This window comes from Adiantum capillus-veneris, chromosome 7 (genome assembly GCF_014529385.1).
Source record: "Adiantum capillus-veneris isolate H3 chromosome 7, ASM1452938v2, whole genome shotgun sequence".
In the NCBI taxonomy this organism is placed as follows: domain Eukaryota; kingdom Viridiplantae; phylum Streptophyta; class Polypodiopsida; order Polypodiales; family Pteridaceae; genus Adiantum; species Adiantum capillus-veneris.
Genome location: NC_140937.1, coordinates 83,540,579 through 83,553,255, shown reverse-complemented (window position 1 = coordinate 83,553,255; position 12,677 = coordinate 83,540,579). Strand labels below are relative to the sequence as shown.

The 12,677-nt window shown below is 44.0% G+C and overlaps 1 protein-coding gene across 1 annotated transcript in view; it reads right to left on the bottom strand.

The window, feature by feature from the left end:
• The window catches only part of LOC147454137 (serine/threonine-protein kinase STY46-like), a 31,989-nt gene extending 20,181 nt beyond the window's left edge, over window positions 1-11,808 (bottom strand). The window contains exons 1-9 of the mRNA XM_086516160.1: window positions 10,968-11,808; window positions 10,451-10,565; window positions 9,983-10,071; window positions 9,726-9,845; window positions 9,492-9,558; window positions 9,300-9,410; window positions 9,118-9,168; window positions 8,468-8,640; window positions 8,287-8,394 (exon numbers count right to left, since the gene is read on the bottom strand). Coding sequence (XP_086372286.1) covers window positions 8,287-8,394; window positions 8,468-8,640; window positions 9,118-9,168; window positions 9,300-9,410; window positions 9,492-9,558; window positions 9,726-9,845; window positions 9,983-10,071; window positions 10,451-10,565; window positions 10,968-11,152 — 1,019 coding nt within the window. The 5' untranslated portion in view covers window positions 11,153-11,808. The remainder of the gene's footprint in view (window positions 1-8,286; window positions 8,395-8,467; window positions 8,641-9,117; window positions 9,169-9,299; window positions 9,411-9,491; window positions 9,559-9,725; window positions 9,846-9,982; window positions 10,072-10,450; window positions 10,566-10,967) is intronic.
• Window positions 11,809-12,677: the final 869 nt, after the last annotated feature.

Below are 12,677 nucleotides of genomic sequence, written 5' to 3'. Positions count from 1 at the left end.
ACTTCTTGCAAAGAGGGGAAAAAAAATTCCCAACTTTGCAAGCTTTTCCTGCGGGACTTAGGTTTCCGCCTGCTTACTTCTCTCTTGGCTTGTCATGGCTTCTTCCCGTATCTTCCGAGAGTCGTCGTCCTTTACAGAGAAAGAGAGGAGACCATGCTCTGATACCACTGTCACAAACGGGAGTGCATAACAATATAAAATATATTCAGATAAATAGAATTTATCGCTTAATACTGAAGCCAAAGGATATAGAGAGAAATAGATAGAGAGAGAGAGAGAGTGAGAAGATCGACACAGTACTGGGGACCAGAAGATGGGCTGGTCCCCCCCCTTACAGAGAATCCTTTATTAGGGAGAATCTTTTTACAAGCACAAGAACCGGAGAAAACCCCTCCGTTCTACATCTCTGACTCGATGGTCTTTCCTTACCGTAAGGGAAATTCGAGAGACGAGCTCTCAATCCTTTTTCCGTCTATACTCCGAGTCGAGACTCCACAAAAAATTTCCGAATTCCGTTCCCGGAATTCCCAAGCGTAGGCCGAAGCCTTTTCGCTTCTCCTTCGCGATGAAGTACCTGCAAACACACACGCAAACACGCGACAACAATTCGTATGGCGAATCCACAATAGATACCTGTCGCTCTTGCGTGGGAAAAAGCGACTTTGCTTCGTAGTCTCGCGCGATCTCTCGCGTCTTCTGGCAACAGAGTCTTCACGTCTTCTTGCAGCATAGTCTTCTCTTGCTGGCGTTGGTCAAGGTTGATATACACGTACGTACGGATCCGATCCGTACCGTACAGCCGTACTGTACGGATCCGTACGCGTACGGATCGAACCGTACGTGAGTTTTTTTTTTTCCTGGTTTTCGGGAATTCGCTTGCCGACGAGTGTATTTTTTTAGGGCGCCTATATGATGGGCCTGGCCATTTGATGTTTGGCTAATATTAAAGTCCCAAAGATTACAGATTACAGAGAGCGAAAACACACGATTCCAGAGAGCGAAAAGCAGAGAGCAGGAAAACGCAAAGCAACGCAGGAGCAAGCTGCAACACGCAAGGTAAAGACTGAGCACCTCTCTCTCTCTCTCTCTCTCTCTCTCTCTCTCTCTCTCTCTCTCTCTCTCTCTCTCTCTCTCTCTCTCCGCGTCACGCGAGACCTTCATGCTTATTTTTTTTCATATGTATTGCGCACTTGCAATGTGCAGACAGAAATCTTAGGAGCCAACATGCCTAAGCCATGCAACCCGTATTGGAAGGAGCACACCAATGTCATCCGCATCATCAACACGCCAGGGCAAGCTCGGACTGGTACGCGACGATGGCAATGCAAGTATTGTAACTTTCAGCTCACCAGTACCATTTCTCCCGTGGTTAAGCACTTGACAAGCATTGGCACAACCAATAACTGTGGAGGGTGCGAGGAAGTACCAAAGGACATTAAGGATAAGTTGATTGTTGAATGTTTTCCAGCAATGTCTGCAGTGGAAAAGGTGAAAGGTAGTCACAAGACACAGGATGCTCTCCATGATGCTCTTGTGGGAGACTTGGGTGGTTCCTCTTCACAGGTTCAGGAGGAGCAGCTCTCTGGCAGTAGAAAGAGGGCTCGTACCATGCATGTCGATGTGGAGGATGATGAAGAGATGCATGCACCGAGGCAGAGTCAGACTACCTTGCCTTCTCGAGTGGCCTCTCTTTCTTGGGTAAAGGAGCGCCAGAAAGTGGCTGAAATGGAGATTGCTCGCACTCTCATTGAGTGCAACATCTCCTTTCATGTCTTGAGGACTGAGCAGTGGAAGAGGATGGTCAGAGCCATAGCCCAAGTTGGACACACAGAATCTTGGTCGGGATTGGAATACACTAAGATGCGGACTACTATGCTTGATGAGCAGAAAGCATTGATAGATAAGGCATTGGTACCAATGAAGGCAGGTTGGGGACAGTTTGGGTGCACCATCATTTCAGATGGCTGGAGTGACATTCGTAGGCGACACATCATTAATATTCTTGTGTCGTCTTGCCTTGGCACATACTTCTTGCGTGCTGTTGATGCAGGAAAGGCTGGAGAGCGATTTATAGGTGAGTTTATCTATAAGCACATCCGGCAGGCTATACTTGAGGTTGGCCCAGAGAATGTGGTGCAGGGTGTTACTGACAATGCCTCCAATTGCAAGGCTATGGGTGAGATGATTGAGGCCGAGTTTAACAACATTGTCTGGACTCCATGTGCAGCTCATTGTCTTGACTTGTTGATGGAGGACATAGGGAAGTTAACATGGGTGTCGCCTATTGTTTCTGATGCCACAAAAATGACTACGTTTTTCCGCAAAAAGCACCAGGCATTGGCTATCTTTAGGAGTCACAGTACACTTGACATGGTGCGGCCCTCAAAGACCAGATTTGCATATATATATCTTGTGTTGCAGTGCACCTTGTTGATTCCATAGTGTCAAGACTCAAAATTCAGCCTATTAACTAATGTTCATTGTTGAGTTACAGCCGAGAAGAGATCTTGGCTATTGTAGATAAGCGATGGACATTTATGAGTAGGCCCATTCATGCGATGGCTACATTGCTTCATCCTTTCTACAAGAAGCCAGAACTCTTTAATGAGAGGAGTCTGCTAAAAGGCAAGGATGAGTACATTGGTAGAATGTTCGAGGAAGATGATCAGCTGGACATTGATGCAGAGATCCCTAGCTATGAGAATAATTTAGGGCCATCATTTAATAGAGCTGTGGTGTTGAGGCCAGAGGCAACGAAATTCTCTCTTACATGGTGGAAGAGTTATGGAAGACAAGGTCTTCCGAAGCTCACTCGTATCGCTTTACGTCTCCTCTCACAGGTAAAGTTTTCTATCGTTACATTTTGCGTACATGGTTCATTGTCCATTTTCTATGACCATGTCCATTGTAATTTGTCACCATTGACACATGTCACATGCAGGATTGCTCTGCTGGTGCATGCGAGCGCAATTGGAGCGCTTATTCACACGAAGATCCGCAATCGACTCAGCACTGCACAACTAGAGAGATTGGTCTATTGCCGAGCAAGTATGAAGCTTGTGTGAGATTACCACGCTTTGGGGACACCCAAGCAGGTTTGAAAGTTGAAACTTTGGGCTAGCATAACGCGTTTGTATACGCGAATATTCGTAATTACTACTTTCTACGTTGTTAATAATACGTTGTATTTTGTTATTTAACAGGCAGATCCATCAAAATTTCACTTGGTATCGGAGGAGAGTGTAGAGGAGACTGAGCAGCAGCAGCAGCAGCTTGTGAGGACCGAGTAGGAGGAGATTATTCGCATGCTACATAGAGAGCTAGAGAGTGTGGATCAACGTGTGACGAGGTCATGTGCACGAGTTCTCAGTCTTCCGTTAGTCGGGCGAGATGCAGATCCAGAGATTGTACGACGAGAGACCATTCGTCGAGGAAAGCTTCCTGTCCGTACTCGGAGACGGGCAAATGAGGCTGTTTCTCTCATTCAGCCTACGGAGGATGATGATCCAGGACAGCAGAGTATGATGGCAGAGCCAGAGTATGATGAAGAGGGCAACGTCCTAACAGATGGGGACTTGCTCTCTTCAGCAGAGTCATCATCCTCATCTGATGAGGAGTTTTGAGATTCAGAGAGTAGAGTCCTGAGTCTAGATTCCAGACAGTTTGTTATTGCTTAGTCTTTGTTACTTTTGAGTCTTGACATCAGCCATTTGTTACTTGTATGCTCTAGAATGAGCCTTTTTTGGTTGACACAGTTTTGTATGTGGACCATGATCCATCTTTTCTCGCAGTATGCCATATGGTACAATGTGCTTTTAGTATTGCCGCTTGCGACTCAATGCTCGGATTTATAATTTGTGTCAAGTATGATGTATCTGATGTGTGTTTTGAAATTAGTACATGCAAAGTGGTTTGTTTTGGTTCTTGAATGTTTGAGGTCTCTTAAATGTAGAAAAGTGTTGAATGTCCTATTTTTTACCAATGGTACGTATTTTTACGCACATAAAAATTTTTCCTGTACGGAACAATGTACAGTACGTACATATACAGAACGTACAGTACGTACACATCAACCTTGGCGTTGGTAACTCCTTTTCAGTGAGGACATGTGGTGCTTTTATAGCTCCTTGACCACGGCATGAAAAGCTACTTGTGTAGAGATCGCGGCTGTTTTTTTTTTTTCAAAAAAGAGAATTTCTTTCGTTTTTTTTTTTTTGGTTCTACCCGAAATAGGGAGAGAGAATTCGCTGGCTGGTTTTGTTGCTTTATTTTCTAAGTGGCTGCCCACTTATTAAGTAGATGGCCGGCATATTTTAAAATTGGTCTGAACTTGCCCAAAAACTCAATAAAACCTTATAAGTTTAAAACAATGCTTTTCACATCACTTCCCAGGCGTCCCTAGATGCAACCACATGCACAAATGCAATGCAAACATAGATTCCTCACGGGAAAGCGTTTGCTCTTTCCGGAAAACTCGTTAAAATATTCCGCTTTTTAAGAAAAGCTTCTCAGAACCCATCTTTATTCTTGTGCTTGCGTCTTTACGTGTATTCCTCTTTCCAGTTCGGATTTCCTCTCGACTATGGATATCCCCTTTCCGATGCACCCGTCACCCACCTTGTGACGCATCAGGAATACCCATCACCTAGTCCTTTCCTACCGAACTTACGGTACAATCTCCTTCATGATGCTCTATGTCACCCATCCTATGACCCATCAGAGATGTCCGTTCCTGGATGGTTGGATACTTCTTTCCGATGCTCCCTGTCACCCATCCGATGTGACGCATCGGAGGTACCCGTTCCTGGTGGCCTTACAGATATTCCTGTTCTCAGTGCTCCCGTCATTACTTTCAATGACACACTAGGACTACTCTGTACTCGGATGTCTCCAGTGAGAAAAACCCTCACTTAAAATTCCAATAATTCATTTAGAATTATTTTTCCTTGGTGTTCCAAGTGAGAAAACCCTCTCACTTATAAATCCAATAATTCATTTAGAATTATTTTTCTATCAGATAAAGCCAATTTAGCAACAAGGTCTCTGTCGGAGACCATCGTCTCAGGCATGCCATGTAATCTGAAATCTGGGCCACAAACAGTCTCGCTAAGTGATCCGGCTTGACTATTTTCTTCACTGGAATGAAATGAGCCTGCTTGCTAAATCTGTCAATAACAGTCCAGATACCATCATGACCACTCTGTGTTCTCGGGAGATCAAAAATGAAATCCATTGCAGTACTTTCCCAGGGGCGGGTGAGTATGGGTAAAGGCCGTAACAATCCCTGTGCTTTATGCCTGTCAAACTTGACCTTCTGGCATACTAAGCAATTGTGCATAAACTCTTCCACATCCTTCTTGAGTCTCGGCCAAAAGAAGTATCTCTCTACCCCTTTCATGGTGGTAGCAATCCCGCGGTGACCCGTAAAAGGTGGATAGTGGCATTCAGTCATAACCTTTTCCCTCAACGACTGTGTAATACCCAAAACCAACGGCTTCCGAGACAAAGCATCTGCCACCATATTCTTCTGTCCCTGAACATGGACATTCTGGAAGTGAAACTGTGACAAGATGTTCGCCCACAGCATCTGCTTTTCTGATAGCTGCTTCTGTGACAAGAAGTAGCGCAGAACGGCAAAGTGCATATATGTTAATTGACTGTACTGAGCAAGGAAAATATGCAACTATGACCGGCATGAGCATGCACGTCCTGCTAGAGGCTCACAAAGTGCTAGGCTACGTCCTAAGCTAAACCAAGACTGATGCTAGACTGTAGCAGAAGCATGTCCACGTATCGCAAGTGAAGTGCGCACGTGACATCAATAGACTCCCAAGTGAATGAAGCTTTTCTAACACACCAATGTATTACGACTTGGGAGGAATTTGGTTAGTCACGCTTCATACATTACACCACTCGTATTGCCCCCAACTACAAAACCATGTTCTTCAACGGAAGAGAAAACCATATTCACCCGTATGCTTGAGCCTATCCCCTTGTCAACCAGAAACGTCATACATATCGAATCAAAGTGAATGTCAAGATACCAACTATCACATATGGTACAAAGTGGGAGAACAAAGCGTGTTTATCGCAGCCATTCGGCTTAGCTCCCACTCCCTTCGAGGCAAGACAAGGCGTTTGGGCAATTGTCACAAATTGCTGACGTGTCAAGTCAATGAAGAACAGAGCCAACCTTCAGATCACGGCCGAGGGGCCTAAACCCTAAGAAGAACAAGCAACAGAACAAGAAGAAGTCCTACCAACTTATGGGACCCCGTCCGATGGGGCCCAAGTGACATAAAGGCATATAAATAAAGCAAGACCCACACACAGAAGGACTTGCGTGGAACTGATGACGTGGCAGCAACTTTATGGATCTCCGCAATCTGCATTGGTCTGATGACGTGGCAAACTGTACGGATTTCCACGTTTTGCGATGACTGCTGACGTGGCAGTAGTACGGATTTTCGTGATTTACGCTAGCAGCTTTTGAGCTCTTGCTTTTGGACCAGTTGCTTTTGAGTTTGAAGCTTTTCATGTAAACTGCTTTTGGGCCTAGGGCCTTTAAATACGAAGCCATGGGCTCATTCTCATGCATGCTTCTGGATGAAGGTGCAGAGGATGGAGTACCCGCTTGTACTCAATTGTTGCAATATAAAGAAATACCAAAAGGGGCGCCAAGGTTTGGGGCCAATACTCTCTGGGGTGGAATTCCGCCATTCATGTCGCGTGTCATCTCTCTCTCTCAGTTCAGTTGTTATTGAAGTGCTAAAAGTCTGTTCAATCTGTTCTATTCTATTGGCACGAGGTGCCCGTCTTGTGACAGCAATGGAGAAGAATCCCATCGACTATGCACAATATGCTCACTGCAAGTGCGAGAGTATGAGTACTACTTTGCTCATATCCAAACTTGCTTTCCTCACATTTTCAGCCATGACCTAGACCTACGTACTTTTCTCTCACAAAGTGATGACATGGCATTAAGACCCACCTTGCAGAGGCAAAAAAGTAAGAGAGAGTGAGACCACAAAGTGATGAAGTGGCTCAACCGTAAGGAGTGCTGACGTGGCATACCCATCTTGTGACAGCAATGGAGAAGAATCCCATCGACTATGCACAATAAGCTCACTGCAAGTTCGAGAGTATGAGTACTACTTTGCTCATATCCAAACTTGCTTTCCTCACATTTTCAGCCATGACCTAGACCTACATACTTTTCTCTCACAAAAGTGATGACGTGGCATTAAGACCCACCTTGCAGAGGCAAAACAGAGAGAGAAAGAGACCACAAAGTGATGACGTGGCTCAGCCGTACGGAGTGCTGACGTGCAGGATTTCTGCGAGCTGATGTGTCATTAATAAGAAAAAGATTGTGACCGACAATTTTGGCATAGGGGCAACAAAAGTTTCGACAAGGGAATGGGAAGACTGACGGAAAGCCTTGAAATTACAGAGACACTGCAGTCTGCAATTACTCCGGCAAAAAAGGCTACTATTGGAGGAGGAATTATCTCTGCATAAGAGCAGGTCTTCAACACTAGCCTTTGAATCAGGAGGTGATCTCCAAGGATCGAATCCCTAAGGCTTGTGAGGTGGAGACTTGCCTTCTCTCTCTGCATCCTACGTACAACCTCAGCTTGAGTCTTCCTCTGCTCTCTCGCAACTCTCCATCCCCAATTTCTACAGCGTCAAATCTGTCACAAATGATGTGACACAAGCCAGACAAGCACAAAAAGAAGATTAAGGAACAGATATCATGCTCACCTCCCAGTCACAAAGCCGATGCATATTACATGCTCACCCCCAAATTTGAGAGCCGGAGGCACACTGCACCACCTAGGGCCTACACAAATGCAGGTGCGTGGACATTCATGATTTGAAGCCAAAGGACTAGCATCCAATGTGGGGTTACAACAGAAGACAATGCTCTGAAATGAGCAAAAGGCTTCTATATAAGAAATCGTTGGGTGCCCTACAAACCCAGTGGCCAATCCATCCAATGCATACCCTGACATCCGGGACACACATGAGTGCCTTTAAGGAGTGTTTTACTTGATTTATAAAAGAGAAGGAAACCAAAAAAAGGGGCCTTTCTGGTTGCTCTCCACCAACAAAATTTAGCTTCGACTCTTCTGGAAAGTGTGTGAGAACAACACACTTAAACCATGAAATTGTTGAGGGTGTGATATCATGACTCAAAAAGATTTCAGCAACGCTGCAAACAAAGAACAGGTCAAAGAATAATCTAATTCTTGTCACAGGTATCATGACTTTCCTTTTGAATACCTCATAATATAGACTTCCTGTGCGAACTCGCGTTGCAAATTCTCATTCAACCGTTCTGGTTTCAAAACCTTGATGGCCACATCTTGACCACAGTATGTACCTTTAAACCTGTAAAGAGATCAAACAAACATCATAATGAAGCACATAAAAACAAGATTCAAAGGTCAAAAAGTTCACTTACAAATCTCCAAAGGATCCACTTGCAACCTTCTGGTTGAACTTCAGATGATTGTGATCTATTTCCCAATCATCAGTGCCATCTGATGGAATTCTTAAAAAATCCACATCTGGAGTCTTAGCTTGAGGCACTGGCTCATGAGGGGATGATATGCAAACCCTTGACCACACTCTCTTCTGCAGAAGATCCAGAAGTGGCATAACATGTTAATATAACCGCTTGTTGTACTTTGCTTGTTATGTTTCGTGTAACCATGGTGTGTGAGAACAGAATCCATGTTGGTTAGCAGGACTCAGTAGCCGATCCTCCACCCCTTTCCTTTACTGGCACACCACTAAGTGTCCCATATGGAGCAAACATGCATTTTTGAGCATTGGCAACATCAACAAGAATAAGATGTCTGCTACAACAGAGCATTTGCAACAAAGGAAAACAAACTACTTTCAATCTTTGATAATTGGTGGAACTGAGCCTAAAAATAAGCAATCGTTTGCATAAGGACTCTAACAAAGTCACATTACACGAAAAGCGACGGTACGGATCTCCAGTACAGGGTTGTGTAACAAATTGAGAGGCAGTATGTGATTCCAGCAGTCCCATTACAAACTGCTAGCACAGTACATTCAGGAAAAAATGTGATAAAAAGTCTCTACCTCTGTGCCAGCTAACGCTGTTTCCAATGCCTGTTGCAACTCTTGCACATCCTGCATCAATAAAATCACTTTCCCATTACGTGACTGATACCTTTTATGTTACTTCAGAAGCCCCCTACAATCAATTATATTGCTGTAACCGGTACAAATCATGAAATAGAGGAAAAACCTAAAAAGTGTACCTCCGTTGGCCATCCATCTACCACAAAAACATCCAGTGAGTAACCATCAACTGTTGAAAACACATGTGCCTCTCGAATGTTCAACCCAACATCTGCAAGCAAGGAAGATAACTGCACGTGGACACAAGTCACACCAAAAAGAGTATGTCAAATCAGCAATCAACCCATGCTAACTTAAGAACCTGAAGTCACCTGACTAAGAAGCTTTGGCTTATCCAAAGTAGAAAATGTGACTTCATGCATGGGCATGTGAGGAAACCTGGAGAAGATTAACAGAGAGTTCAAAAAAATTTGATAAAGCCCTGTACATCTTAAACACTAAGCCAGTCACATGACAAGACCTGCATGATAATCCCTCTCAGGCAACAAAAGGCAAAGAATTCAGAGTATCGAGAAATGAGAATTCAACTGTTTTGCAAATCTTACTTTGAAGCAGAGTTATTGCCACTGCTGTCCTTATCATCATCCATGTGTGAGGGCTTGATCATCTCTAGGGCCAATGCTTCCAGATTGGCAGATGAACCAAATGCAGGAGGAGGGTGTACACTGCTACACAAAAAGATAAGTTTCAGCCTAGAAAACATGTAGCCCTACTTCAGCTTGTGAAGTCTGCACAGAGTTAAAAGCTCCTTGCCAAGAGACTTGAAGTCCATCAGAAATCATTTAAAACCCCCTCAAATTACCTTGGCCGAAAAGTTCCCAATGAGCCCAAAGTATCTTCTTGTGTTGGAGATGGATTCATATCAGCATTTTCCAGTGCAATGGGAAGGACCTTCCTTCATAAAAACCATAGATCAGGTTGGTTGGTGCGTAAACAAAAATAAGACATTCATGAGTTAAAAACATATTTCCAGCAAGCTCAGTTTCGGACAATGGTTTGCCCTAAAACAGAGCATTGAAATTGCAAACAAAGCACTAATGGAGGGCTGCCTAACCAGTTCAAAACTGATACTGGAGTAAGCTCTCCCTCATGTAAACAATTTAACGTACTTTAACCAACAATGTTTAGGCAAGCTCCTAATTTATAAGAATCCAACATACCATAACCTACAATCTGTAATCATGGACAAAACATCACATGAGATACAGTGTGTGAACACGCAGCCACACACGACATGATGCACAGCTCAAGGTAAAGAACCAGGACTTACATGAACAGCCCTGACATGGAAAACTGGGCAGTTCTCGCTCATCTTTGCTGATTCCAAAAGACGCTTATGTGTCAAAACATCCTCAGCCCTCTCAACATTAACATCCAATGCATACCTATTCAGTTCATAAAAAACCTATTCAATGTTAATAAAAAAACCCTCATTACTTGATTCACAATCTTCACTACACATTCAGACCCCGTCTCTGCATGATATGGTGAGTATAAGCTACAGAGCTACTCACCGAGTAACATCCACTCATGTCTCAACTAAGAAACGAAGACTGTACAAATTTTTAGTGTCATGGGAACAACAATTCTAAATAAGCGTAAAACTTTGGTCACAGGTGCATAGTTTATTCAAGACAATTTATTTCAACATGTCATACATACAAGTGCAACCAGAATTCAAACTAGAATAATGATTGTAAGCATTGTATCATGTCATACTGGAATACAGGAAAGGAGAGAATTTGGCTGTAAAATGCTGTTGAAAGAAGAGACTGAGACTGACATACCTTGCAGGCAAACGCTGGAAATGTGCATGGATACCTTCCGCAAAGCCTGGGCTATCAACTGCCTCGTTGCCTGCCTCTCTGAGACGTTTGAGAACCTCGTTGCAAACCTCTGTTTTCTTGCGCTGGCGCTGCTTGGTTGGAGATATTGGCTTAGCCCCCTTTACCCCTTTCTCAGAATCCTCCATTGCGTGCGAAACTAAAACCCTGAATTCTGCGGACCAAGAAGCTGAGGTGTAAAAATTTCGATTCGCTTGCAACTATGCTCGTAATATATTTCACACATTCGTGCCTAAGCTGCTGAAATTCCGCACAATCTAGCCAATAAGGACCTCAAACGGCGACCGTCTTTTCCGAAATGAGAAATGACAACCAGAACGCCGGCTGGCTCCAACAGAAAACTCGTACGTAAGCAGGTGTTTGTCCTGCTTGTACTGCGCAAAGTCCTCCTCAAATTGTCCAAATTTTAACGGGAGTGACGTTGCTATGTCTGTTCATCCCGGAAAGGAAAGTCAACTGCGCTACAAAAGGTTGATCGGTAGTGAAGATAGAGCTGATGGCTATGGCGGAAGGGATAAATTGAAACAGAAATCGTGGGTTTCAAGTACGCATGAGAGAAAACGGACAGCTATATGGCGATTTTGCTTGTCTCGCAGCTGGGGCGGGAGAATCGGGTGAAATTGTATGAATCGCGTCGAGAAGCGGGTAGAACTTGGAAGTGCTTATTTCTCTCTTTGGGTTGTAATTTGCAAACGCAGCATACACTCTCTTATCTCCTCTCTCTACGCACTCCATCTATCTCTGTCGTGCTTCTCTCTCCATATCTCAGCGCCCAGCTTTCTCTCTCCACCTCACTCCTCAGTCCTGAATTCTCTCTCCATCATTCTCTCCCCACACGTGGACTAGGTGGGTAAAAAGCCCTCAGGTTTTTAGCCTACAAATCCACTTATTATTTAGCTCTTCATGCAGCGTAAAAGCTAACGGTGCCCACCTTGCACAATGCACACGTTGCTTCCTCCACCTCATTTTCCAAAGATAGTCCCCCTCTCCAAGATGTGCACATTGCACGCATATACCACCCTTTCTTGGTGGGCAAAAAGGTGCCAAGAATCCTAGCAAGCAATCCTCCATGGCAGTACAAGAAGGGTTTCGCATGAAGGCGGCAAGGTTGAGCTTGACATCATTGCTTTTGGTTGCCACAAGTAAGATGGAAGCATGATATTTAAAAACAAGTGAGGGTGGAAACAAGAACTCCAAAGGGTCATGGAGGACGCTCCCGTGGAGCCTTAAGGGCAAAGTACCATGGATTGTTTTAAAAGGGTAAGTGCTTTTTCTATATAAACTTAAGGTTGGGTAGAGAGTTAAACACACTTAGCTCATTTTTCATCTTTTCTCTCTCATTTTCCCTGCAAGGGAAGGGAGTCCAAGTGTTTCATATTTGGTATCAAAGCCATGGCGACGTTTGAAAAGATCTGCATGTGGAATAAGCTAGATCGCTTTTGACAACTATTCCAATGTTATATTCATAGTAATTGAGTAAGCTCAAACATCAGCTGGACAGAGAACGGACTTTAGAAGATATGATTGTATACACCCAATTGGGTCTGGTTGTTTGGCTTTTATTCGGGCTTCAAACAGGACTTTAGACATCTCTCTGAACTGAAGCTCTAAACTGGCTTTGCTTGCTAGTTCCTTCTCAAGGTTCTTCCATAC